At 43.9% G+C, this 24,933-nt stretch overlaps 1 protein-coding gene and 1 pseudogene across 1 annotated transcript in view; one reads left to right on the top strand and one right to left on the bottom strand.

Annotated features, from left to right (window-relative positions):
• The window catches only part of Snx10 (sorting nexin 10), a 79,517-nt gene that overhangs the window by 37,081 nt on the left and 17,503 nt on the right, over window positions 1-24,933 (bottom strand). Inside the window, exon 2 of the mRNA XM_045136171.1 lies at window positions 1,117-1,158. Within this exon, the coding sequence (XP_044992106.1) occupies window positions 1,117-1,140 (24 nt within the window). The 5' untranslated portion in view covers window positions 1,141-1,158. The remainder of the gene's footprint in view (window positions 1-1,116; window positions 1,159-24,933) is intronic.
• On the top strand, window positions 13,939-14,787 carry LOC101601687 (annotated as a pseudogene).

Below are 24,933 nucleotides of genomic sequence, written 5' to 3'. Positions count from 1 at the left end.
ACCACACTCAGCCTCCAGAGTGCTTGGATTAAAGGCATGCACCACCACACCCAGCCAATTAAATTATTTTTGCAAAAGAAAAAGTTGCATGTAGGGGCTGGAGAGATGGCTTAGCAGTTAAGGTGTTTGCCTACAAAGCCAAAGGATCCTGGTTCGATGCTCCAGTACCCACGTAAGCCAGATGCACAAGGGGTCGCATGGATCTGGAGTTCGTTTGCAATGGCTGGAGGCCCTGGCATGCTCATTCTCCCCCTCTTTCTCTCTCTCTCTCTGCCTCTTTTTCTCTATCAAATAAATAAATAAAATATATTTTAAAAATTTGCGTCTATAATAAAAGTGACAGACTTTTTTCTAGTCATTTTCCTCAAACAATATAACACTGCATTTACATTACACTTGGCTTTATGAGTAGTCTAGAAAAAATTTAAAGTATATGATGGGCTGGGCATGGTATAATCACAGCATTTGGCAAGTGGAAGCATAAGGATTACTATACAGTCTACACTGCATAGTGAGTTCAAGGCCAGTGTCGGCTATATGAGACTCTAAGTAAGTGAATGATACATGGGAAGATGGGTAGGTTATATTTTATATAAGGGAATAATACATTTAAGGGTATATTTCACATATGGAAGCTGGGGTTTGGTGGCCTATGAGTCCAGACTACAGTCAGGAAAGACTAGCCTTGTCTGACTTGGGGGAGTACCCCAAAGCTCTGAGAGGCAACAAGCAAGGCCAAATGAAAATTAGTGGATTTCCTGGGTTGTTACCTAAAGCTAGAAGTGTCCAGGGATGAATCAATGGACTGGAAAACCAAGCAAGCAGACCAGAAAAGAATTAGTTAGGCTGAGGGTGGGAGGCAGAGCTTGGGAGAATTCTCCCAAGTCACCATAGGAGGTGCCTGTAAGAAGCAGTGGGTGGCAGAGTACTCTACAGCGCATTCACTGGAACCAAAACCAGAAGACCTATGGTGGGCAGGAAGTAGGCAGGAGAGCAGGAGCTCGCTTCTTCCCTTAGCCCCCTTCTGAGGTGCCGCTGTTTCTGGTTAAAGCATGGGCTAACCTGCAGGGCAGCAAAAAGCATAGGCTAGTTAGTTTCAACTTTGTACTGACTTACCTCTTTCTGTTGTTCTGGAAACATCTTCAGAAGAGGATGAATCTGAAAGATAAGACTAAAATCAGTGACATCAAACCTCCACACTAGAGTCTCACAGACTTCCCCAGTCTCTCACAGTGAACCACTGGGCCCCCTTCACTCTTGCCCACACTGGGCACTGGGAGTTTGGACCACAGCCAGACAAGGCCGAGGTGATGACAGGCCTCATACTCTAAGGCCAGGGTCTCAGGCTGAAGGCACTTAGCAGGTGGAGATGTGGCAGAGCGGAGGGCCACAGCGGAGGGAGGGAGGGAGAGAGAGAGAGAGAGAGAGCAGCATCCAGATTGATAGATAGGAATGGAAATGCTAGCCAGAAATCCCCACAGGGTTCCTGAAACCCAAAGCTTCAAGGACCATTTCATTTCTATGACATTTAGCTATCCAAAGGTCACACAGAGGTGGTGGGGCCCCAAGAGGAGGGAGGGTCGAAGAGATCGTGACCTTCCAGTCAACGCAGCCAATCATTTGATTCCAGCCCTGTTAGGTCCCTGAAGGGGACATTGTTCCTTATCACATTTATTACATAAGCTCATTGGCATTCACACCTGATCCATGCTTAAAAAAATTAAAATCCCTGTATCTATATATCTGCACTCTTTCACTGGAGCTATGATAATAGGCCATTTGTGTTTCTTTTCTGTCCAATCATTTTCTTGGCACTTAGGGAGCACAAGGAAGCAGGACTATGCCCAGGCCTCCCATCCCATATGGAGTGGCTAACTAGATAACCCCCAGCCATCCAGTAAAAGGCCTCCTTAGACGGTGAGCAAACTGAACCGTGAGCAGGCGTCATCCGAGGAGGAGGAAGGTCCTTTCATTTGAAAGGGGACAACTCCAGGACCTGTGGATGTGACCTTAGTTGGAAAAATTATCTATCTTATTTTTGTTATTTTTATTTATTTGAGAGCGACAGAGAGAGAAAGAGGCAGATAGATAGAGAGAGGAAGAGAGAATGGGCGCGCCAGGGCCTCCAGCCTCTGCAAACGAACTCCAGACGCGTGCGCCCCCTTGTGCATCTGGCTAACGTGGGTCCTGGGGAATCGAGCCTCGAACCGGGGTCCTTAGACTTCACAGGCAAGCGCTTAACCGCTAAGCCATCTCTCCAGCCCGGAACAATTATCTATAAATACAATATTACTAGCTTACAGAAATGGGCCCAAAAAACCTATGACAAGTGTCTTGTTTTTAATTTTTTTGAGGAAGGGTCTCACTGTAGCCCAGGTTGACCATGGAACTCATTCTGTAGCCCCAGGCTGACCTCAAAACTCACTGCGATCCTCCTACTTCTGCCTCCAGAGTGCCTGGATTAAAAGCATGTGCCACCACACCCGGGCCTGTTTTCAACTTTTTTTTTTTTTGAGGTAGGGTCTCACTATAGCCCAGGCTGAGCTGGAATTCACTATGTAGTCTCAGGGTGGCCTCGAACTCATGGAGATTCTCCTACCTCTGCCTCCCCAGGGCTGGGATTAAAGGTGTGCGCCACCACACCCGGCATTTTGTTGTTTTTTTTTTTTTTTTTTTTGGTTTTTCGAGGTAGGGTCTCACTGTAGCCCAAGCTGACCTGGAATTCACTATGGAGTCTGAAGGCAACCTCGAACTCACAGCAATCCTCCTACCTCTGCCTCCCAAGTGCTGAGATTAAAGGTGTGTGCCACCACGCCCAGCCTTTTTTTTTTTTTTTTTTTTTTTTTTTTTTTTTTGAGGTAGGGTTTCACTGTAGCTCTGGCTGACCTGGAACTCACGATGTAGTTTCAGGGTGGCCTCGAACTCACGATGATCCTCCTACCTCTGCCTCCCAAGTGCTGGGATTAAAGACATGTGCCACCACACCCGGCCTGGTTTTAATTTTTAAGACAGGGTTCATGTAGACAAAGCTGGTCTCAAATTCATTATGTAGCCAAGGATAATCTTACACTCCTGGGTCTCCTGCCTCTACCTCCCAAGTGCTAGAATTACAGGTGTGGACCACCATGCCCCATGACAAGTGTCCTTACATTAGAGTCTTGTGACACACACCTGTAACTCCTATACTTGGGAGGCTGAGGCAGGAAGATCATGAGTTTGAGGCCAGCTTAGGTACACAGTGAGACAAAGATAAGACAGACAGGCAGATAAATGGAGCCAGGCATGGTGGCTCATATGTGTAACTCCAGCACTCAAGAGGCTGAGGCAGGGGAACACACAGGCCCATTCAGTGAATATCTCTGGTGTAAGCTATATCCTCAGTTGGTGGGTTCTCCTTGTCACGTGGCATCTGTTCACCAGTGTAGCCTGTGTCCCCCTGCCTGCTCTTGAATTTTTGTCTCCTGCAGGATAGGAACTCCCAGTGCATTTCATTACTTGCTGAGGTATTCAGGCTTGAAATTCTTTTTTTATTTTCTTTTGTAAAACATTTTGCCTGAAAGTTAGTTCTTAGCTACTTTGATTTAATCTATACACAATGATTAAGTGCATTTAATATTGATAATTTAATGAAAAGCATTCCTTGCCCAATGGATGTATACATTTTTGAAAGAATAAAGCAGAATTATATAATATGAAAAAAAAGAGGCTGAAGCAGAAGGATCACCAGGAGTTCAAGGCCAGCCTGGGCTACATAGTGCATTCTACTCTGTAGACCTGGCTGGAGAGTGAGGCCCAGCCTAACGGGGCAAGGAAGGCTCCTCGCCTAGCACTTCTGAAGGAGCAAGGTGCTGCTCCCCACAGACCTCGACTTTTGGCCTCTAGAATGGTTAGAATAAATTTCTATTGTTTGAGGGACCGAGTGTGTGGTGACTCAAGAAACAAGTGCAGAGGAACTGTGTGGGCAGTGACCTGAAGAGACAGGCTGGGGTGTAACTGGGGTGCGGGGCCTTCGTTGCGCTCCTGGTCATGCATTGGTTTCCTAATCCTGAGCTCCCCCAGCACACCACGGCTACGCTAGAGGACAGTGGACTGCAGAGCCGGCTCCAGAGCTTTTGAGGGGGCCCCACTCACAGTGTGGGAAAGAAGTGAATGGACAGGGCAGGGGACATTGTGACAAGAATGGAAGGACGCACTGCACAGACCTGGAGATTATTCAAATAGCAGGCACCTACTCTGCAGGAAATACCTACAGTAGTCAAATTTGAAGATACTAGTTGAATGCGGTGGAAAGGATGGGGGCTGGGGAGATGGCTTAGCAGTTAAGGTATTCGCCTGAAAAGCCAAAGGATCACGGTTCGATTCTCCAGGTCCCACGTAAGCCAGATGCACAAGGTGGCGCACGCATCTGGAGCGTCTGGAGTTCGTTTGCAGTAGCTGGAGGCCCTGGCACACCCATTGTCTCCCTTTCTCCCTCTCTCTCTGCCTGCCTCTTTCGTGCTCTCAAATAAATAAATAAAAGAAAGGGTGGGAAGTTGCTCAATGTGACAGTTTCACAAGATGAAATGAGTTCTGGAGATCGCTGTGCAATGCTGAACGGGTACTCAACACTGCTGAACTACATACCCAGAAATGGTAAAGACCGTAAACCTAATGTGCATCTTTTTCTTTTTCTTTCGCGCACGCGCGTGTGTGTGTGTGTGTGTGTGTGTGTGTGTGTGTGTGTGTGTGTGAGACAGGGCCTCAGATAGTCCAGGCTAACCTCGAACTGACAATGTAATTGCAGATGACCTTGAACTCCTGCATCTGCTCCCAAGTATTGGGCTATAGACATGCAAACACCAGACCCCGCCTTCTGCACATTTTAAATAGAGACTAAGGAGGCCAGGAGTGGGGAGGCTCTACTGAGAAAGTAACACTAAAGGAAGACCTACTTGACAAGGTAATTTAGTCCAGCAAGCGAAGTCATATAAGACTGAATGAAGATTTAGCCTAGAGACAGAGCAAAGAGGTCACGACTACAAGGAAGTGTCCCACTTAGCAAGGGATTCCTGAATCAGATCAAAGTGGATCTCAGCTCCAAAACAGCTCTGCCCTTATTCCTATCTCCCCTCTTTCTGGTCGCCTACAAACTCCATTCCTCTTTTTTCCTCTCCTGCCCCAACTGTGTTGCGCCGTTCCTAGCAACGTTAACCTCACCTGCATCATATTTGTATATTCTGTCTCCCCCAATTGACTGCATTTCTCCAATAAAGCAGAGCTGTAGACTCACAGGCGGGCCAGGCTGTTCTCTGGATACGGCCTAGCCTCTGGCGTTCTCTCCAAGCCTACCTGGACCAGACCCTACCCTTCCTCTGCTATCGCTTCTCCTAACACTTCTTCCACTGGGCCTCCCGAAATCGCACCAGCAAGACCCACGCTGCCCGCTGCCCGCACTCTTGCTAGCTGTGCCCTAGCCAGGCTGTGGCTTCCCTACCCTCTCCTGCCCTGGTGACCCTGTCTCTGTTTTGTCCTTTCAAACCCATGGCTACAGGTGTCCCAGAAGTGGCTGCAAAGAACTTTTCCTAAAGGGGGTGCCCCAGGCTTCCCAAGATGAGACCTGTTGGGATTCCAAAGCGAGCAGCACAGAATGCCAATGAGCAATCCAAAGCATTTCCAGGGTGTGATGCCCAGTTCAGTGCTACTGTGACACGACACTGGCCAGTGTCCTGCCCTCCCCAGGTGTGTCCAGAGCCAAAGGCCGGATGTGGAATACATGTGGGTATAAGGAATTTGGTCCAGCACAGCTAGTGTCTTGACACCCTCAGCAGTTTCTAGAATGTTTAAGGTACCAGACTGAAGCCAGCCAGGAAAACCTTGGGGCTGGCTGCACAGTGCTCATGGTTCTACTCTGAGATTTGCAGTCAGGACACTGAAGGGAACAGGGGAGCCAGGACCCTCTGTCCTTTACCCTCTTGCACCCACCACTTCTGTAATGAGCCCTGAGCTTGTAGGAAAGAGTGGGGTCACCTATAAGGGCTGTCTCCCTCATTTATGAAATACTGCAAACAGAACCCACACCAAAAGTAAATACAAGACCTTAAAAATCAGCCATGTAAACCAGGCGTCGTGGCTCACACCTTTAATCCCAGCACTTGGGAGGCAGAGGTAGGAGGATCACCATGAGTTCGAGGCCACCTGAGACTACAGAGTGACTTCCAGATCAGCCTGGGCTAGAGTGAGACCCTACCTCGAAAAGCAAAAAAAAAAAAAGAAAGAAAGAAAAAATCAGCCATGTACAAGTAAAAGGTAAATTTGTATTTGGAAAATTTTAGTCAAAAAAAAATCAAAAGCTAAACCCAGAAATGCACTTAATACTGCCTCAGGAAAGGCAGGAACAGGCCTGTGAAATATCTGAGCTCCCTGAAGGCATTGAAAACCTGCAAGGACTCTTAATCTTATCAGGCCCTGGATAAGGCCACCAAGGAATCTGCCAGTGTTTCTCTCTTCAGGATAATGGGGGAGAGGTCCACTGCTTCAAACCTGCCCAGCCTGCCTCTAGCAATCCTCTAAAATCACTGTCTGCATTGTGTTGCAGGACCCCAAAACAAAGGAAAAAAAAAAACTAGCATTTTGGGTTTTTTTTGGTTTTTCTTGGGGGGGGGCAGTTATATTTGGGGGGTTGGGTTGAGGTGCTTAATATATATATATATATGTGTGTGTGTGTGTGTGTATATATAATTTATTTATTTACTTGAGAGAGAGAGGCAGATAGTGAATGACCTGCCAGAGCCTCTAGCCACTGCAAACGAACTACAGACACATATTCCACCTTGGGCATCTGGCTATACATGGGTTCTGGAGAATTGAACTTGGATCCTTAGGCTTTGCAGACAAGTGCCTTAACAGCTGAGTCATCTCTCCAGCCCCTAAGGTACTTTTTGAGACAAGGTTTCATGTACAGACCAGTCTTAACTCTATGTAGCTGAAAATGACCTAGAACTGATCCTCCTACCTCTACTTCCTGAATGGTAGAAGCACAAACATGTGTCACCAAAATAATGGTCTTTTTCTTTAAATATTTTTATTTACTTATATGCAGAGAGAGAAAAGAGACAGAGAGAATGAGTATGTCAGGGCCTCCAGCCACTGCAAACAAACTCCAGATGCATGCGCCTCCTTGTGCATCTGGCTTACGTGGGTCCTGGGGAATTCAATAGGGGTCCTTTGGCTTCACAGGCAAATGCCTTAACCACTAAGCAATCTCTCCAGCCCTAAGGTTATATTTTTCCTAACTTGGAGATGCAAAAATACTCTCTCTCTCTCTCTCTCTCTCTCTTAAATTTACTTTGAGAGAAAGAAAGAGGCAGAGAGGGAGAAACAGCACAGACATGCCAGGGCCTTCAGCTGCTGAGAACGAACTCCATTTGCGTGGGCCCCTTGTACGCACGTGTGACATTGTGCACTTGCGTCACTGTGCATCTGGCTTTATGTGAGATCGGGAGATTCAAACATGTCTGTTGCACAGAATTCTTGACTTTTGCGCTTTTCTGGAGCCCTGTTCAGGTTGCTGCTCTACTGGTGAGCTGGAGCCTTCTTTCACTTTTCTGTACAATAAAGTTTGCTTTCTCTCTGTAATAAACTTTTTCCTCTAAACTTGCTTTCTCCCCGTAATAAAGTTTCTCTTTTAAACTTATCCTGGGCTGGATAGATTGCTCAATGGTTAAAGGTGTTTGTTTGCAAAGCCTGAGGCCTGGGCTCAATTCCTAACTCATGTGCAGCCAGACACGCACACACATGCTCGCACGCACGCATGGACACACACACACACACAAATGGCACATGCATCTGGCATTTGTTTGCAGTGGCCAGAGACCCTGGCATACAGATACACAAGCAAATAAATAAATTTTGAAAACAGGGCTGGAGAGATGGTTCAGCAGTTAAGGCACTTGCCTATAAAGCTTAATAACTCGGGTTCAAGACCTCAATACCCACATAAAGCAGGATACACAAATTGGTGCATGTATCTGGAGTTTGTATACAGAGGCTAGAGGCCCTAACATGGTCATTCTTTCTCTGCTTGCAAATAAATAAATAAAAAATAAAATTCTTGGCCAGGCATGATGGTGCACTCCTTTAATCCCACCATTTAGGAGGCAGAGGTAGGAGGATCACAGTGAGTTCAAGGTCACCTTGAGACTATATAGTGAATTCCAGGTCAGCCTGGATTAGAGAAAGACCTTATCTTAAAAAAAAAAAAAAAAAAAAAAAAAACTTGCCGGGCATGGTGGCACACGCCTTTAATCCCAGCATTTGGGAGGCAGAGGTAGGAGGATCGCCGTGAGTTTGCGGCCACCCTGAGAATACATAGTGAATTCCAGGTCAGCCTGACCCAGAGTGAGACCCTACCTTAAAAAACAAAAATTAAAAAAAATATAAAAATTTTTAAAAAGCAACCAAAAAAAAAAACTTAAGGTGGGCTGGGGACGTAGCTCAGTAAATGTGCTTGCTTGCTACGCCTGCCAGCCCCAGGCTCAATGCTCCAGTACCCATGTAAAGCCATATGCAAAAAGTGGTATATGCACTTGGAGTTCGTATGCAGAGGTAATAGGCTCTGGGACACCCATATTCTCTCTTTCTCTCTCAAATAAGTAAGTTTAAAAAAAAAATTAAAGGAAAGAAGAAAGAAAGAAAATAAAGCTGAGTGTGTGGTGGCGCATGTCTTTAATCCCAGCACTCGGGAAGCAGAGGTAGGAGGATCACCCAGAGTTCGAGGCCACCCTGAGACTAAATAATAAATTCCAGGTTAGCCTGGGCTAGAGCAAAACCCTACCTCGCAATATCAAAAAGAAAAGAAAGAAAATAAGTATCATCATTCTCATCCACGAGGTTCATTCTTAAATCCCTCCAGGCAAAGAACCCAGAGCCTCTGACTCAGCAGAGCTTGAGTGGCCTGAGAGTCAGGCACCCCAGCCCCTGAGTTGAGGCTCCCTCACTCACAGGACCCTTTCATAAAGTAACGCACATCTGTAGGAAGCCTTGTCCTTCAAAAGAAAGGGAGCCAGGCATAGTGGCGCAAGCCTTTAATCTGGGGTGGGGGCAGAGGTAGGGGGATTGTTGAGAGTTTGAGTCCAGGTTGGAACTACAAAGTGAGTTCCACGTCAGCCTGGGCTAAACTGAGACCCTACAATAACCTGAAACCTGCAAAGTGAAGTTGATCTCCAAATTTATATCTCACTTCTCCTATTCTTGGCCAAGAATAAAAATCTCCTTCACTGCTCAAGTGACATTATAGGTTTCACAGTTTCAAAATGGGGGGGGGGGGGAGAAGAAAAAAAGTCATCCTTATTCCTTTGCTGTTGAATCTACAAGGACAGGAAGCAACCCATGGACGCCAGCACGTGGCTTCCTCTCAAACTACTTTTGGCATTTTCCCATCTCAGCTGGTACATCCAATTTCATTTTTGTTTAGTTCTGATTAGTCAAAATCAACATTTACGCAGGGTGTGGTGGCACACGCCTTTAATCCCAGCACTCGGGAGGCAGAGGTAGGAGGATCGCTGAGAGTTAGAGGCCACCCTGAGAATACAGAATGAATTCTAGGTCAGCCTGGGCTAGAGTGAGATCCTACCTCAAAAAAAAAAAATTAAAAAGCCAGGAATCCGGGTATAGTGGCGCATGCCTTTGATTCCAGCATTTAAGAAGCAGAGGTAAAAGGATCACTGTGAGTTCAAGGCTACCCTGACACTACATAATGAATTCCAGGTCAGCCTGGGCTAGAGTGAGACCCTACCTCAAACAAATATAATAATAATAATAATAATAATAATAATAATAATAATAAATTAAATTTAAAAAATTTTTAAAAATAAAATAAAAAACTAGGAGTGGGGGTGAAGACATGGCTCAGCAGTTAAGGCAATTGCTTACAAAGCCTAATCCAGGTGCATTTCTCCAGTACCCATGTAAAGCTAGATGGTGCACTAAGTGGCAGATGCATCTGGAGTGCATTGGCAGTGGCTGGAAGCCCTGGTGGGCCCATTGTCTGTCTCTCTCTCTCTTCTATCTTTGCTTACAAATAAATAAATAAACTGTTTTTTAAAGGCCAGAAGTAGGTTGGAGAGATAGGTGGTTCAGTGGTTAAAGGTGCTTACTTGAAAAGCCTGACAGCCCAGGTTCGATTCCCCAGTACCAGGGTAAAGTCAGATGCATAAAGTGGCACATGGCCCTAGAGTTCATTTGCAGTGGCAAAAGGGCCTGGCGCACCCATTTTCTCTCTCTCTCTTTCAGTCTCTCTGTGTGTATGTGTCTCTCTGTCTGTCTCTCTCTCTCTCCTCGCAAACATATAAATAAGATTTTTTGTTGGTTTTTCAAGTAGGGTCTTGCTCTAGCCCAGGCGGACCATGAATTCACTCTGTAGTCTCAGGCTGGCCTTGAACTCACAGCAATCCTCCTACCTCATGCCCCTGAGTGCTAGGATTAAAGATGTACATCACCACACCTGGGAGGGAGATAATGGGCATGCCAGGGCCTCTAGCCACTGCAAAAAATAACTCCGGAAGCATGCACCAACATGTGCATCTGGCTTGTGTGGGATCTAGGGAATTGAACCTGGGTCCTTAGGCTTCACAGGCAAGCACCTTAATCACTAAGCCATCTCTCCAGCCCATATTAGCCAGATGCACAAGGCGGCGCATGCATCTGGAGTTTGTTTGCAGTGGCTGGAGGCCCTAATGTGCCCATTCTCTTTCTCTCTCTCTCTCTCTCTCTACCTGCCTCTTTCTGTCTCTGTCTGTTGCTCTCAAATAAATAAATAAAAATGAACAAAAAATTGGGCTGGAGAGATGGCTTAGGGGTTAAGCACTTGCCTGTGAAGTCTAAGGACCCCAGTTCGAGGCTCGGTTCCCCAGGTCCCACGTTAGCCAGATGCACAAGGGGGCGCACGCGTCTGGAGTTCGTTTGCAGAGGCTGGAGGCCCTGGCGCGCCTATTCTCTCTCTCTCCCTCTATCTGTCTTCCTCTCTGTGTCTGTCTCTCTCAAATAAATAAATAAATAAAAATTTAAAAAAAAATGAACAAAAAATAAATACTAACACTTGGGAGGCAGAGTAGGAGAATCATGGTGAGTTCGAGGTTAACCTGAGACTACATAATGAATTCCAGGTCAGCCTGGGCTACAGTGAGACCCTACCTCAAAAGACTAAATAAATAAATAGATAGATAGATAGATAGATAGATAGATAAAAAAGAATCACCATGGAAACACAACTATGGCTATGTCTATAAGGGTTTTTCCAGAAAAGTTGAACTGTAGAGGAAAGAGACTGTGGTCCTGGCAGAATAAGAAAAAAAACAAGGAAAAAAATAAATAAATAAAAAGAGAGAGACCTAATGCAATAAAAAATAATTACAACACATTAAAAGAAGAAGAAAGCAAGGGGCGGGAGAGATGGCTCAATGACTAAGGCACTTGCCTGCAAAACCTAACGACCTGGGTTCGATTCCCCAGCACCCATATAAAGCCAGATGGACTAAAAGTGGTACAGCATCTGGAGTTCATTTGCAGTTGTTAGAGGCCCTGGTGTGCCCATTCTCTCTCTCTCTCTCTCTATTTGCAAATATTTTTTTGAAAAGAGAAGAAAGGAAGTTGGGCACCAGCGTTCCTCTCTCTTTGCTTCCTGACTATAAAAGCACTGTGACTGACTGCCTCACGTGTCTTTTTGAAGTTTCAATAAAGTGAGCATAAGACCCCCACAGTGAGGCTGCAGAGACGGCCTAGTGGTTAACAGCACCTGCGGCTTAAGCACAAGGGCTAAATCTGCCAGAGTTAAGACTCCCCAGCACCCATGTAAAAAGCTGGGTGTGGCCAGGCATGTCTGCAACCCAACTCTGTAAAGTGGGGACTGGAGAACTGTGGGGCTCACTAACCGAAGAGTAACAGCTCTTGTTTGAGGTAGAGATCCTGGCTCAAGGAAGTAGGCAGATGAGCAAAAGAGAAGGGCCCAAGTTCTGTTCTCCTCTGACTGCTGCAAGAACATTCACTCACAGAGCATACGCATCTGCACACATGCAGGCATACATCCCACAAATAATGCAGCACAACACACATACTCTATACACATGCACATGTGAAACAAAAAAGTAAAACAGGGCTGGAGAGATGGCTTAGCGGTTAAGCGCTTGCCTGTGAAGCCTAAGGACCCCGGTTCTAGGCTCAGTTCCCCAGGTCCCACGTTAGCCAGATGCACAAGGGGGCGCACGCGTCTGGAGTTCGTTTGCAGTGGCTGGAAGCCCTGGCGCGCCCATTCTCTCTCTCTCCCTCTACCTGTCTTTCTCTCTGTGTCTGTCGCTCTCAAATAAATAAATAAATAATTTAAAAAAAAAGAAAAAAGAAAAACAAACAGTGCTGGAGAGATAGCTCAACGGTTAAAGGCACTTGCTTGCAAAGCTTGGGATCAACTCCCCAATAACCACCTAAATCCAGATGCACAAAGTGGTACATGTACCCAGTTCATGTGCAGTAGCAGGAGGCCCTGGCAGACCCATAATTTCTCTCTCCAATAAATAAATAAAAAATAAATAAATAAATAAATAAAAATACTTTTTATGAAGCCGGGCCTGGTGGCGCACGCCTTTAATCCCAGCACTCGGGAGGCAGAGGTAGGAGGATCGCTGTGAGTTCAAGGCCACCCTGAGATGACAGAGTTAATTCCAGGTCAGCCTGAACCAGAGTGTGACCCTACCTCAAAAAAAAAAAAAAAAAAATACTTTTTATGGGCTGGAGGGATGGCTTATTGGTTAAGGTGTTTGCCTGCAAAGCCAAAGGACCCAGGTTCAATTCCCCAGGACCCACGTTTGCCAGACGCACAAGGTGGTGCATGTATCTAGAGTTCATTTGCAGTGTGGCTGGAGGCCCTGGCACACCCATTAATTCTCTCTCTCACTCTCTCTCTCTCCCTCTTTCTCTGTCAAACAAATAAAATTAAATACTTTTTAAATATTTTTATGAAAACATGCTGGGGCTGGAGATATAGCCCAGTGGTTAAGACACTTGCCTACAAAGCCTAAGGACCCAGATTCGATTCCCCAGGACCCACATAAGTCAGATGCACAAGGTGGCACGTGCTTCTGGAGTTTTCAGTTAGCTAGAGGCACTGGCATATCCATTTTCCCTATATCTGCCTCTTTCTCTCTGTCTCTCAAACAAATAAATAAGTAAATAAATAATTTGTTTTCGAGGTAGATTCCTACTCTAGCCCAGGCTGACCTGGATGGAATTCACTATGTAGTCTAAGGTGACCTCAAACTCATGACAATCCTCCTACCTCTGCCTCCCAAGTGCTGGAATTAAAGGCACGTGCCACAATGCCTTACTACAAAATTAACACAATTTCATATGATTCACTTTTTTTCCCTACCTTATTTTTATTTATTTGAGAGAGAGAAGCAGACAGAGAGAATGTGCACGCCAGGGCCTCCAGCCGCTGCAAACGAACTCCAGACACACAGGCCACCTTGTACATCTGGTTTATGTGGGTCCCGGGAAATCAAACCTGGGTCCTTTGGCTTTGCAGGCAAGTGCCTTAACCATTAAACTGTCCCTCCAGTGAAGGCCTGATTTACTTTCTTTTTTTTTTTTTAATATATATTATTTATTTATTAGAGAGGGAGAGAGAAAGAGTGAGCAAGTGAGAGAAGGTGTCCACCAGGGCCACTGCAAACAAACTCCTAATGCATGTGCCACCATGTGCGTCTGGCTTTTGTGGGACCTGGAGAGTTGAACCTGGGTCCTTAGGCTTTGCAGGCAAGTGCCTTAACCACTAATCCACCTCTCCAGCCCTGACTCACTTTCTTAATCCATTCTAGTTAAATCTTTCTACCATATGTGTCTTCTTAAGATTCGATTCTCTAGAACAGTCGGCGTCTGCGGCTCGGGCTGGGGTTTCGGGTACCCAGGGCGATGGATCCCTGGTGGACCGAAGTGCGCGCCTTGGAGGCGGAGACCACAGGTGCTGCCGGAGTCCTCGAAAAAGACGTCCGCAGACCAAAATCATTTCAAGAAATATATCAATCAGATTCTGAAGGTCTGGAATCTTCAAAAGATCTCAGAGGTCAGCTTGAACATTTAAAATCAGAGCTTTCATTTCTAAGTAAACTTACTGGTATCAATATAAGAAATTATTCCAAGAAGATAGAAGACATAACACTGAGATGACAGCGAGGCTACAAAGAAAGTTCTGCAGAGACACAGATTATCAGAAAATTGCAGTATGATTACAGTTCAACTCGAATTTCAAATTCTGGAAATTCAGACTAAGGAAAAATTATCTTCTGTAATTACTGACCTCAACATAATACTGGAACCCACTGGCTGTTTAGAATTAAGTGAATTTGCATCTAGAGCTGAAGAAAGAAGAGACTTGTTCATGTTTTTCCGAAGCCTGCATTTTTTTTTTTGTGGAGTGGAGTGATTATCGTTGGCGCACATTTAAGCATTTTAAGGAAAAGTACCCAGAGACTGTGCACCTCTCCAAGGGGCCCTACTCCCACTGCATGGAGATCCGCAGCACCAGCAGGCCAGGGTTTGAATTGGTGGTGGTTTGGAGGATACAAACTGATGAAGAAGGAAAGGTTTCACCAGTGCTGGACCTTCTCACCAAGGTCCCACGCGAGCCCTGAAGCTAGACCAGAACACAGCCACAGAAACTGCTCCTCTGAGCTTCCGAACCCTGCCAGGAGTCCTTGGAATTGAAGCTGCTCTAGAAAGCCTGATAAGACTGCTTTCTGCGGAGAACATGCAGGACTAAGATGCCAGACTGAGAAGCTCATGTTGAGTATAAGCATCTGTAACATTTGTTCTTTTTCCACTTAGAAATCACACCCTTCAAATTCACTATGTATGCAGTAATGGAACAATAGTATGAACTCCTGTGAAAGATAAATCCAACTTTTCAGGTATGAAACATCAAAAAAAAAAAAAAAAAGATTCGACTCTTTCTTGCCACTTGTACTTCCCCTAGTACCTTTTTTCTAAATATATTTCCAGCAGAATCACATGTAATTCTCTGGCTTTGCTTCGGACACTCAAGGAGAGAGTGAAAGCCACTGGAACTAAAGGAAACTGCACTTCCTCTCAAGGCAAGGTCACGAGGAAGGGCCCAAGGGTTTCTGAGCAGCTTCTATGCTTTAAACAAGCTACATAGGAACAGCACCTAGGATACTCGACCGCCATATAAAAGCACTGAGCAAGCACAAACACTAATTCGTAGACCAGAAAGAACTTTGAAAACACCCCTGCATACATATCCGTTTCCCTCAACCAAAAAGGAAGAACAGTTTTGAAACAATTATATATGCTACCTCTTGGAATCATTTGTGTTTTTCTGTTTGTTTTATTGTTTTGTTTGTTGGTTTTTTTTGGGGGGGGGCGTTTTTCAAGGTAGGGTCTCACTCTAGTTCATGCTGACCTGGAATTTACTCTGTAGTCTCAGTGTGACCTCGAACTCATAGTAATCCTCCACCTCTGTCTCTCAAGTGCTGGGATTAAAGGTATGCACCACCACACGTGGCTCATCAAGTTTTAAGAGCTCAGGGCTCAGAGCTAGATTTCTGTGCTTTTATGATTATGCCACAAATACACGTGAGCTGTGAGAGGAAAAGGAAGGGAGAAAAAAGCAAGAGGCCTGGCTTGGTCCATAGATGATCACGTAAGAACCAAAACTGGCCACACACACCATTTATCTAAGGCCTATATGATTTAACCCTTAGCATGCAGTCTGTTTTATTAAATTATTTATCTGCTTGTGGGTATGTGTGCGGAGGGGTGTGCATGCATGTGTGTGTACACTCGGGCCTCTTGCTGCTGCAAATGAAAGTCAATCCCACTCTACATGTGTAGCTGGGGAACTGAACCCAGGGTGGCAGTGTTTGCAAGAAAGCCTTTAACTACTGAGCCCCTACATGCATGCAATCTTTACAGACACCCAACTCCTCTGAATATTATTCTCTGAGCAGTGAAGATCATAGCAGGTTTTCCCACCCTGCAAAATAATCAGGAAACACTCCCAGGTAAGCAAATGCCTAACCAGAAGTGCTGCAGGCAAGTGAGGCAAGGTTCTAATAAGGTCAACCATAACATTTTCTCTACAAGCCACAACTCTGTGCTATGCCCTGAAAAGTTTAAAGGGAAGAGCTCAGGTTAAGTTTCTTACCACAACTAAAAAACCAATAATCAGGGCTGGAGAAATGGCTTAGTGGTTAAGGCGCTTGCTGCAAAGCCATAGGACCCAGGTTCGATTCCTCAGGACCCATGTAAGCCAGATGCAAAAGGTGGCACATGCATCTGGAGTTCGTTTGCAGAAACTGGAGGCTCCAGAGTGCCCATTCTCTCTCTCACACACACACTTTTTCTTGCTCTCACTCTCTACCTCTTTCTCTCTCAAATAAATAAATAAAAATATTTTTTTAGGAAACAATAATCAGAAGTCAGGTGTAGTACAAGTCTGAGAAGTACACGTGTTACCATGTACACCTGGCTTATGTGGGTCCTGGGGAGTTGAACCTGGGTCCTTTGGCTTTACAGGAAAGTGCCTTAACCACTAAGCCATAAGCCATCTCTCCAGACCCCTATCTTTTTGTTTGTTGGTTGGTTGGGTTTTTTTGTTTGTTTTTGTTTTTGTTTTTCAGGGTAGGGTCTCACTCTAACTCAGGCTGACCTAGAATTCACTACATAGTCTCAGGGTGGCCTCGAACTCATAGCGATCCTCCTACCTCTGCCTCCCAAGGGCTGTGATTAAAGGCATGCACCACTATGCCTGGCTTATCTTTTCTTTAATATTTGTTTTTATTTATTTATTTGAGACACAGAGAAAGAGAGGAAAAGGCCGAGAGACAGAAAGAAAGAATGAGTACACAAACTCCAGATGCATGCACCACCATGTGCACATGGTTTATGTGGGTCCTGGAGAATTGAACCTGGGTCCTTTGGTTTTGCAGACAAGTGCCTTAACTACTAAGCCATCTCTCCAGCCCCTTACTATCTTTTTATAGTTTTTGTTCTTTTCTTCATTGACTTGCAAGCTTTCTGTACTAGGGAAATTATCCTTAATCCATGAATTTCAGACACATTCTTCTACTTTGCAATGTTTTTGTTCTGTACTGGTAATTTGCTATGCTGATTTTTCTGTTTTTATTTTTGTTTTGTTTTTAACATCTTGTTTTTATTTATTTATTTACTTATTTATTTGAGAAAGGCAAAGAGAGAGAGAGAGAATGAGCATACCAGGGCCTCTAGCCAATGCAAATGAACTCCAGATGCATGTGCCACCTTGTGCATCCGGCTTTACACAGGAAGTGCGGAATCAAACCCAGGTTCTTAGGCTTTGCAAGCAATCATCTTACCCACTGAGCCCTCTCTCCAACCCTTATTTTTGTTTTTGAGGCAGAATCTTATTCTAGCCCAGGCTAACCCTGGAACTTACTCTATAGCTCAAGCTGGCCTCAAACTCACAGCAGTCCACCTATTTCAGCCTTCCAAGTGCTGGAATTAAAGGTATAAACTACCACACCCAGCTGGACTGGTGGTGTTTTCTTTTGTTTCATTTCATGTCGAGGGATGATCTCACTCTCTCCCAGACTGTCTGGGAACTCACTCTGTAGTCCTAGGTTCTAGGATAGTCTCGAACTCACAGTGCTCCTCCTACCTCTGCCTCCCAAGAGCTGGGATTAAAGATGTGCGCCACCAGGCCTAGCTTGAATTGTTTTTAAATAATGAATGTTATCACTTTTTTCCTTATAGTGTCTATGACTTGCATTACATATAGAAAGACAATTCTTACTCCAAATATATAAAAAATATTTCCTTTTTGTTTTTCTAAAGACAAGTAATTCATGAATGGTGAAAAGGTCTACTCTATGGCCATGAAATTATTTCCCAGCCATAATGTGCCATAATGTATGGAAACTACATTTATCACTCACATCCTTTATGTGTCAAAACATCACAGCTCCTAAAGCACCATCCTATGACAGTTGGTGAGGCAGGCAGCAGAAGCCTAGTTTGTCTGACTATAGCAGAGAGGTGGAGCATAGGCCAACGCCTGCCTTCCTGAGTGCCTGATGAAGTTTTCTCCTAGTGCTGTGTTGTCTCTCTTAATAGAGACAACTCTCCCAAGCACTAAAATATTTTAATTTAGTTTTTTTTAATATTTCATTTTTTTAAATATTTCATTTCATTCAAAGAAAAAAATGAAAATGCAAAAGCTTCTTGCCACTGCAAACAAACTCCAGGAGAATGTGCCACTTTGTACATAAGGCTTTACAGGAGACTGCAGAGGTGGCTCAGTGGTTAAGGTGCTTGTGGGTACTGGGGAATTGAACCCGGGGCTGGCAGACTTGGTGAGTCTTTAACTGATTAGTCATCTCCCCAGCACCCAAGCATTAAACTCCTACAAATATCTCTGAGGTCACTTCCAGATCACTTCTAAAGAACTAAAGTGGATCACATGGGTGTCCAATTGAACCATGACTCATCCTCAGTGTCCCAGCCAATGTTCTCAAGAGACAGAATTCCATGTTCCAATACTGGGCCTATGTAGTCCTGTAATATTCAAGTGGGAAGCAAGCAATGGAACTGTCCCCAGGTCCCCAAGGACACTGGGTGCACTATGAGCGGTGTCGAAGGTGAGGGCACCCAAGGACGACAAGAGGCTCTTTTCCAATTCCCACATACACAACACTGCCACCCTACAATAGTCCCACCCATGCACCTGTGCCCCTCAAGGGCATCTATTCTGAAATAAACTACAAAAGTCTCATTCCAGACCACTCCTTCTAAGCCACATGCCCAGCAGGGTGCATCTTAACTCTTCGAGACACACACACACACACACACACACTAACAACATCAATCCCTACGTTTCCTTCCCCAGGCCCTTGCTTCTTCCTGTGCCCTCAGCATTTCTGCCACCCTACCTCTCCTGCCCCATTTACCAAGGTGGCTCCTTCTCATCCTTGAGAAAGAACTCCCCTAAGAATGCTCCATTCTCTTATTTCTGCCTTGCACTTCATGTAGTTCGTAACTTTTTGTTTTGTTTTTTTGCTTGCTTGTTTTGTTTTTTGATTTTTCAAATTTTTTGAGGTAGGGTCTCACTCTAGCCCAGGCTGACCTGGAATTCACAATATATTCTCAGGATGACCTTGAACTCATGGTGATATTCTGCCTCCCAACTGCTGGGAATAAAGTTGTATACCACCATACCTGGCAGTATCATTTTTAAAAAATATTTTATTTATTTATTGGCATGCAGAGAGAAAAAAAAACATAAGAAGAGACAGAGACAGAGACAGAGGGGAAGAATGGGTACACAGGTGAGCCAACAGGTGCAATTGTAGCATGTCTGTTACAGGGGAAACCAATCACTCTCTAATTGTTCTAATCTAGAGGACAGCTCCATGGGAGGGAATACACGCCTAATACTGAAGAAACAATGACAAGGGGAAGTTACAAGCCCTAGTGATGTTAATGTCTGCTGTTACCTGGCTAAATGCATATATTATGCTAACCAAACTGCCTGGTAAGCACTTTTTTAAATGTTTATATCCATATATTAATGCTACTTTCACTTATGGTTAAAAAGCTTCTCTTTTCAGATGGTGGTGACCTCTAGGATTACTCAAAAGGCACTATAGTGCTAAGAAGAAGTGACAGAGGAGTGTTCAGCACTGAAACATCTCTATTACACTTTCCAAGGCTCAGGGTCCATTGTAGAAGAGATGTTAGGGAAAATGTAAGAGCCAAAGGAAGGATAGGACTCCTTACAATGCACTCTTCCAGATACAAAATGGCCTGGATATGCATGACCTTGCAGTGCATGGCACAACACACACAAGACCACCATAATAGGAGAAAACGATGATGATATCAAAAGAAAAAAAAGAGACATTGAAAGGAGAAAGGGAAAGTAAAATGGAGGGAATTATCCTGGTTTATTGTCTATAATTATGGAAGTTGTCAATAATAAAAAAAATTGGGGGGCTGGAGAGATGGCTTAGCAGTTAAGTGCTCACCTGTGAAACCTAAGGACCCCGGTTAGCCAGATGCACAAAGGGATGCACACATCTGGAGTTCGTTTGTAGTGGCTGGAAGCCCTGGTGTGCCCATTATCTCCCTCCCTCTCTCTCTCTCTCTCTCTCTCTCTCTCTCTCTCTCTCTCTCCCTCCCTCCCTCCCTCTCTTTCTCCTTCCCTCTTTCTCTCTCTGCCTGTAGCTCTCAAATAAATAAAATAAACAAAATAAATTTTTTAAAAAATTGGACTTCTAGTTAAGACAGTGGCATAGGAACAATGACAAAGCAGCCTAGGGGAGAAAAAGCAAAAAACATAGCAAAATACACTCTTCTACTAAAAAGTGAAGGTGTATGAGAAATTATCAAAGCTGGGTGTCGTGGTGCACGCCTTTAATCCCTGCACTCAGGAGGCAGAGGTAGGAGGGTCGCCGTGAGTTCGATGCCACCCTGACACTACATAGTGAATTCCAGGTCAGCCTGGGCTAGAGTGAGACCCTACCTTGAAAAAAAAAAAAAGAAAAGAAAAGAAAAGAAAAAGGAAAAGGAAAAGAAATTGTCAACCACAGCAGAGAAGTACAAGAGATCCAGAGCATCTAGAGACCACAGAAGGAGGCAGAAGCAGGTCCACGTGGCCCCAGCAGCCAGGCTCGGGTCTGAGCTACAGAAAGAGCCAGGTTAGGGATTCTCCACTCACACCAGCCTCCTCGCAAACTCAAAAAATATGAAAGGGAGCACAGCAGGGAGCAGCAGAGCAGCTCATGAGGAAGAGGGTCTCGAGGACCAATGGGAGAACATCAGCCACCATCCACAGTCTCCCCACCCCACCGCCAGCTCAACCACCAGCAAGCACAGGAGACCTGGGGAAGGGAGCTCACTGCACAGCAAACAGCACAGGCGACCGGAGCAGTGGCCCACTGGCCAGCCAGCCTACATGCGCCCAAAGTGCAACAAAGAGGGTCCCAAGTGGGCACACAGCATAACTGCGACCAAAGCTATCCCAAAAGGTAACTGGGGTTACACCAAGTCAGTACACACCAAATAAGCCTGGTATTTAGGCTTGCATCAGAAGTGCTAATTGCACATTCCATGTCAGGGTAAATTATGTGTTAAATCTGATGGATGGTTGGATTTACCATTCTTAAATAAGCTGTGTTTTGGGCTTGTCATTTGTTGCTTCCTGATTTATAGTGCCTTTGTCTCCTCTCATTCTTGGGCAAGGGTCTCACTCAGTCACAAGCTGAATTGGAACCCTCCACAAACTAGAAATCTTAGCCTCTCAGTTGACAGGATTAAGGGTGTGGGGCACCACACACCCTTAGAGACTGTGACTTTGTTAGAGGATCTGGTTGTCGTAATACCTACTCTTGCATAAATACTCTGTGCTGTTTTTCATTGAATGTGTATGTTGTTTAGTTAAATTTGAGAATTTGCCTGTTATTTTGTTCCACCAAGCCTACGTGAATACTCTCATAGCAGGCAAACCCAACACCTAGGGTCACTTTTGCAGTTACTATGGGAGTCTTAAGAGCCATACCTAGCATTTTAAGCTCCTACCATGAAGATATATAACAGCAGATTGATTGATACATCTAATAATACTACAGATATGTAGAAAACCCAAGCAATAACTTAATCCAAGATGCAAAACTCTCTACATCATATTACAAGAAACACAAAAACTCATGGAAATGGAATTCAAAGGGGAAAGTGTGGGGGCGAGGGAGAGTATTACCATGGGATATTTTTTATAATCATGGAAAATGTTAATAAAAATTGTGAAAAGAAAAAAAATATGAAAAGAAAAAAAATAAAATAAAAATTTAAAAAATAAAATAAAAATTAAAAAAAAGAAACACAAAAACTCAAGACAATACAAATCTACCAAAAAGTATTAGTTCATCAGAAATGACCTCCAATGAGACTGATTTAGAGGAAATGCCTGAGAAAGATTTCAAAGGAACAATTATAAATATGCTCAAAGAAATCAAAGAAGGAATCAAAGAAGACATGGGAAATGAATTTAATGAAATAAGGAAGTCAATATAAGATATGAATATGGAATTAGAAATAATAAAGGAAAACCAGTCAGAATTACTAGCAACTAAAATACAGTCACTCAAATAAAAAACTCTGTACAAAAATCTCACCAGTAGAATGGATGAAGGAGAGAACAGAATATTTACACTAAAAGACCAGGTGGCAGATCTAATACAGTCCAACAAAGAGAAAGACAAACTAACAGGAAGGTATGAATGGGAATTTCAAGATATTTGGGACATGATGAAAAGATCCAACATAAGAATTCATAGTATAGGGCTGGAGAGATGGCTTAGTGACTAAGCACTTGCCTGTAAAGCCTAAGGACCCCATTCGAGGCTCAATTCCCCAGGACCCATGTTAGCCAGATGCACAAGGGGGTGCACACATCTGGAGTTCAGTTGCAGTGGCTGAAGGCCCTGGCATGCCCATTCTCTTTCTCTCTCTCTCTCTCTCAAATAAATAAATAAAGAAAGAATTCATAGTATAATAGAAGGAGAAGAATTTTACTCCAAAGACATAATAGGTGTTTTCAACACAATCATAGAAGAAAACTTCTCCCAAATTATCCTAATTTGGGAAATGTCAATACAGATACAGGAAGCCTTTAGAACACCAACCAGACAAAACCTGGAAAGAACTTCTCCTCACCATGTTATAACTACCAAACATAAAAACCAAAGAAAATATATTGAAAGCAGTTAGACAGAAAAATCAAGTCACATACAAAGGCAAGTCCATCAGGATCACAGCAGATTATTCAACACAAACTTTAAAAGCCAGAAGGGCTCAGAATGATGTATTCCAAGTTCTGAAAGATAACAACTGTCCAAGGTTACTTTATTCTGCAAACCTATCCATTCAAATAGATGGAGAAATAAGGACATTCCACAACAAAAACAGGCTAAAGGAATATCTGAAGACAAAACCAGTTTGACAGAAAATACTGGATATAATCCTCCATGCTGAAGAGAAAGAAAAGCACACATACAAGGAACCTGGAAAAAACAAACCATACTCACATACTAGTTAATACAAGAGAGCAAAGGTAAAACCAGATGAACTACTAAACAAGAAAAATGGCAAAAATAAGCCGGGCCTGGTGGTGCACCATGGTGGCTCAGGAGGCAGAGGTAGGAGGAGAGCCATGAGTTCAAGGCCACCCTGAGACTACATAGTGAATTCTAGGTCAGCCTGGACTAGAGAGAGACTTAACCTCAAAAAAAAACAAAAAAAAAAAAAAGAGGCAAAAATAAATACACATCTTTCAATAATAACCCTTAATATCAATGGCCTCAATGCCCCAACCAAAAGACATAGGTTTGCAGACTGGGTTAAAAAGCAGGATCCGGGCTGGAGAGATGGCTTAGTGGTTAAGTGCTTGCCTGTGAAACCTAAGGACCCCGGTTCGAGGCTCGATTCCCCAGGATCCACGTTAGCCAGATATGCAAGGGGACACACGTGTCTGGAGTTTGTTTGCAGTGGCTGGAAGCCCTGGCATGCCCATTCTCTATCTGTCTCTCTCTCCCTCTCTCTTTGTCACTCTCAAATAAATAAATAAAAATGAACAAAAAATTAAAAAAAAAAAACAGGATCCTTCAATTTGTTTCCTCCAAGAAACTCACCTTTCTATAAAGGATGGACACTACCTTAGAAGGTTGGAAAATGGTGTTTCAAGCAAACAGGCCTAGAAAACAAGCAGTGCTTGCTCTCCTTCCTGATAGTCTGAAAAGGTAGACTTCAGTCCAACATTAGTTAGGAAAGATAAGGAAGGTCACTTTATTGATTAAAGGCACACTCCAACAGGAGGACACTACAGTCTTAAACATATATGCACTACCATGGGGACTCCCAATTTGATCAAACAAATGCTATTAGAACTAAGGTCACAGATAACACCAAACACAGTTTAGTGGGTGACTTCAACACCCCACTCTCATCAATTGCAGGTCATTCCAGCAAAAAATAAACAGAGATGCAACTGAATTAAATGAGGTCATAGAACAAACTGACCTAACAGATATATACAGGACATTTCATCCAAGTGCTGCAGAATACACATCGTTTTCAGCAGCAATGAACATTCTCTAAAATAGATCCTATATTAGGACACAAACCAAATCTTAACAAATACAGGAAAACTGAAATAATTCCTTGCACTCTATGTGATCACAATGGGATCAAACTACAAATCAATAACAAAAAAGCTAAATAACACAAAATAGTGGAAACTGAACAATACACTACTAAATGATGAATGGGTCAGTGAAGAAATCAAGAATGAAATCAAAAAATTCATAGAAGCAAATGATAATGAGAACACAACATACCAAGTTTTGGGACACAGCCAGGCGTGGTGGTACACACCTTTAATCCCAGCACTTGGGAGGCAGAGGTAGGTGGCTGTGAGTTCAAGGCCACCCTGAGACTCCATAGTGAGTTCCAGGTCAGCCTGGGCTAGAGTAGGACCCTACCTTGAAAAACCAAAAAGAAAAAAAAATTTGGGACACAATGAAGGAAAATTAAAAAAATAAATAAATGAAGGAAAATAAGAGGAAGATTTATAGCTTTAAGTGCCTATATTAAGAAAGTAAGAAAGCTGGGCGTGGTGGTGCATGCCTTTAATCCCAGCACTCAGGAGGCAGAGGTAGATTTGCCATGAGTTCGAGTCCACCTGAGACTCCATAGTGAATTCCAGGTCAGCCTGGGCCAGAGTGAGACCCTACCTCAAAAATTAAAAAAAAAAAAAAATTAAAAAAGAAAGAAAGAAAGTAGAAAGGTCACAAGTAAACAAATTAATGCTTCACCTTAAAGCCTTAGAAAAAGAAGAACAAGGCAAACTGAAAATCAGCA

This window comes from Jaculus jaculus, chromosome 16 (genome assembly GCF_020740685.1).
Source record: "Jaculus jaculus isolate mJacJac1 chromosome 16, mJacJac1.mat.Y.cur, whole genome shotgun sequence".
Classification (NCBI taxonomy): Eukaryota; Metazoa; Chordata; class Mammalia; order Rodentia; family Dipodidae; genus Jaculus; species Jaculus jaculus.
This window is presented reverse-complemented; position numbering and strand designations above follow the sequence as displayed.